The following is a 3292-nucleotide window of genomic DNA, read 5'->3' on the forward strand; positions in this document are numbered from 1 at the left end:
AGTAGGATGCTTGACACTGTGTTTACCCCTGTCTTTAAGAGCGTTCATCAGTAACGCAGCTCAACCACAATTTCACAGCCCTTATTATGTTGCATTCATAAAAATGTACCGGAATGCTGGTAGATCCATATTGTTGCGTTTGTCGACGGTTGATCAGGTTGTTACTGATCTGTCTGCTAACCTGACAACTACCTGAGAAACGCTTTGTTACTAACTAAGGTTGGATCATCAGTGACTGTTATTGAGTACAGTAAAATATCGATTCAATTTGGCTGTGAATGTCTCAGAGTGATGTAGCTTATAAGAGGGCATAAACCATTTCTGTCTTATTTACAGTAATGCCACAAAGGCGACCCGCTTGTTCGTGAAGCCAGATGACCAGGCTTGAGTGTCCCTTCACCCGTCTGAACCGTCAACACGCATCATAGAACTGGGCAGTGTCAAGCCCCGTATTTCGGCAAAAATGTATATTATAGTCTTTGATGGAAGCCACATCAGGGCGATATAGTATTAGTGTATGTACCTCCGAAGCAAGAACAAAAACTCACGCAACACTGCTAATTCAGGGGAAAGCTCATTCAGCTGCGTAGTCTGTGCGACGTAATAAGCCGAATCTTGGTCCTCAAATAATGAACTGATAACGTAACAAAAGATGAAGGTGAGGAAAGTATTTGGATGTCTCCATCGCTGAAGAGGGACAAGCGTGCCGTTATAATGGGTCGTCATATGTACTATAAGGATGAAATCGCAGCCTAGCAAAACATTCAATGACAATATGCTACTAATTAACTCACCTTCCACGGTATTCTACGTAGAAAATGCAATGTACTTGCAAGAAAGCAGAGACTTTCAGCACGGAACACCACAAATACAGGAGTGCAAGCCATCACCAGTCGAGGCAAATGTTTTGTGCGGTATTCCTCCGATCCATGATAACTATCTGCTGTTTGATGGATAACACAAGACTTGATGTCTTTTATCTTCAAAAACTCATGAACCCTTACAAGGAACAGTGAACTTTCCTTACATTGTAAATTTTGGAATGTCAATGTTGCTCTTGCAAGTGACTGTGATGCAGGTGTAACGGCAGTGAATCACGACTACAATGCGAATACCTTCTGTAATGCTACTGACGATGTTCTACCCATCCTGCAAGCTGTCAGTTTACATTGAACCCAGAGAAGTGTTATGTGGAGAAATACTTACTTGCAAAAACAAAGATGAATTCTATAGAAAGCGTAACAACGGATTTACGGAATTATTTAAACAGCGCTTTTACAGGAAAATAACCAGACTGTTTTCAGTAACAAAGTTGGGAAAGTTGTCGAAAGGTCGTATGCACTGTTGGAAGAATATTCAAAGATTGCAGTAGGGGGCAGGATTAAGCTCTAGCAAGCTGTTGTGGAGTGTGCTGTCCGAATAAGCGTTGCGGATGCACACTTTTCTTCTTGGCTGTTCAGAAGTACACAATAATTTCCGATATTGAGTGTTCTCCAGTCTAACTCTTGACTTCCACTTACCAGGGCTTTTCTATCGATCATTTCAGAATTCCATGCATACGTAGGTTGCAAAATACTCTCTTGCGTTTGGTGGCCGGCTTGCTGTCACAATGAATGTGGATGACCCGTACTCCCCCACACAAGCCTTCTGGTCGGATGCCGCACGATCACAATTTCTTGCGGATTCTGCGGCCAGTATGCATCCGGTGGACATGCAACGCCGGCGCGTGAGCATGTTGTCTCCAGCACCAAGTCAAGCACTAGATTCTGGAGAATACCACGGATCGGATGATAATAAACATACACCAGCATTTAATGGACCTGTCCCAACAGAGGATTCACATGGCATAGGCCAGAACGATACTGCCTTTGATCCAAATCAAAGTCTCCAACGATCCAGTGTGACAACTGGTTCACAGGCCCAAGGATTGTCCGGAATTGCGGCGATTGCTGCCGCAGCTGCAAGCCAACAGGGGAGACCATTGAACTTGGCCGCACTTACCTTGTCTGCACAAGCTGCGGCCACAAAGAAACGTCCCGGAGCTAGAGCTCAATCTTCAAATGCGAGGCCTGAGCGCACACTGTTTTGCTTGACACTTCGCAATCCTCTGAGGAAACTGTGTATCGGAATCGTTGAGTGGAAGTATCCTTTTTAAACTGCTTTGGACGTCTTTCCGATGAATTAGTTAAGGGTCACTATGTTTCCCGTTCTGAAGTGGCTGTCTGATGATGACATTTCGGCAGATTGTTTGGCGTTCCTATTTCAGAGAAAACACTGGATCCCTTTTAGGGTCGCACAGAGTGACACTGTAAAATCACTAGGCTAATGTAGTCTACCAGTGCTTCAAAGTAGCTAGCCGCGCACGCTCAAAAAGTGAAATGGGAACTATAAGGGGTAAGGACTACCACGTTATCTATTTTAAGTACCCCACTCTCCTTTCCACTCACGAGAGTGATTTTAGATATTCGGACTTCCGAGTAAACTCTCCAGTAGTGCTAATCTCTTTTTTCCTAAGTTGGGGAGAGATTTATGATTGAAACTCACTCCTACGGCGTAAGGTCTCTGATACTTCTATGTGTCTAGTATGTCGATATGAAAATTCTTTTGAACAGTTATAATGATTGTGGTTCGTTACGGATTCCGTGTCCTAGGGGATTCCTTCCAAGGTGAGTGGTATAGAACTTCGTACCGTTTGAACCACTACACATGTTATTTATGGTTGTTTGGACTTTCTGGTATCTGTTTGCGTTTTTGAAGCACACTTCTCGGGTTCGGTGTGGTACGCTACTGAAATTTTGTGCATTCCCAGTTAGGTCAGTACAGACGGATTTGATAGCAATGCGGAAGTGGTGCCTACTCTAAATCACGGATTTTAATGGATAGTCCTATAGTTCGTTCGTGTTCTATGGACCATAATTTGAAATTTTTACCAAGTATCTCATGTTGACTTAAAATCAGTAATCATCATCACTGAAAGCAAGACCAGATGAAAACGCTGGTGCTCGATGGCTTACAACCATGTCAGTTTGTTTCAACAAAGCCTTATAATCCAGAAAAGAAGACGACGGTGACCTATGGTCAGTACGAGGCGCCAAACCCTTCAGCTCCAAACCGGACAATCTGGATAGAAGCTGACATCATGAACACCACTGACAACAGTTAGCCGCCATTTCGCTTAATCTCTCCAGCCAAGCACAGCGCGGGTGAGCTGGACCTCACCCTGGAAAGCGAATAGCACCAAAAACACCACCCCCTATATTGTGTCAGATTCCGTCAACCACTAGGCTTCCAC

The 3292-nt window shown here is 44.0% G+C and overlaps 2 protein-coding genes across 2 annotated transcripts; both read left to right on the forward strand.

Moving 5' to 3' along the window:
* Positions 1 to 739: 739 nt before the first annotated feature.
* Positions 740 to 958, forward strand: T265_01816 (hypothetical protein; the record flags this gene model as incomplete). The annotated part of the gene is made up of 1 exon (XM_009165926.1): positions 740 to 958. One exon carries the CDS (start codon positions 740 to 742, stop codon positions 956 to 958), a length of 219 nt encoding a protein of 72 aa, XP_009164190.1.
* A 651-nt stretch (positions 959 to 1609) lies between these two features.
* On the forward strand, positions 1610 to 2155 carry T265_01817 (hypothetical protein; the record flags this gene model as incomplete). The annotated part of the gene is made up of 1 exon (XM_009165927.1): positions 1610 to 2155. One exon carries the CDS (start codon positions 1610 to 1612, stop codon positions 2153 to 2155), a length of 546 nt encoding a protein of 181 aa, XP_009164191.1.
* Between the last annotated feature and the right edge of the window lie 1137 nt (positions 2156 to 3292).

The sequence above is a fragment of the Opisthorchis viverrini genome, assembly GCF_000715545.1.
Source record: "Opisthorchis viverrini unplaced genomic scaffold opera_v5_20, whole genome shotgun sequence".
NCBI lineage: Eukaryota > Metazoa > Platyhelminthes > Trematoda > Opisthorchiida > Opisthorchiidae > Opisthorchis > Opisthorchis viverrini.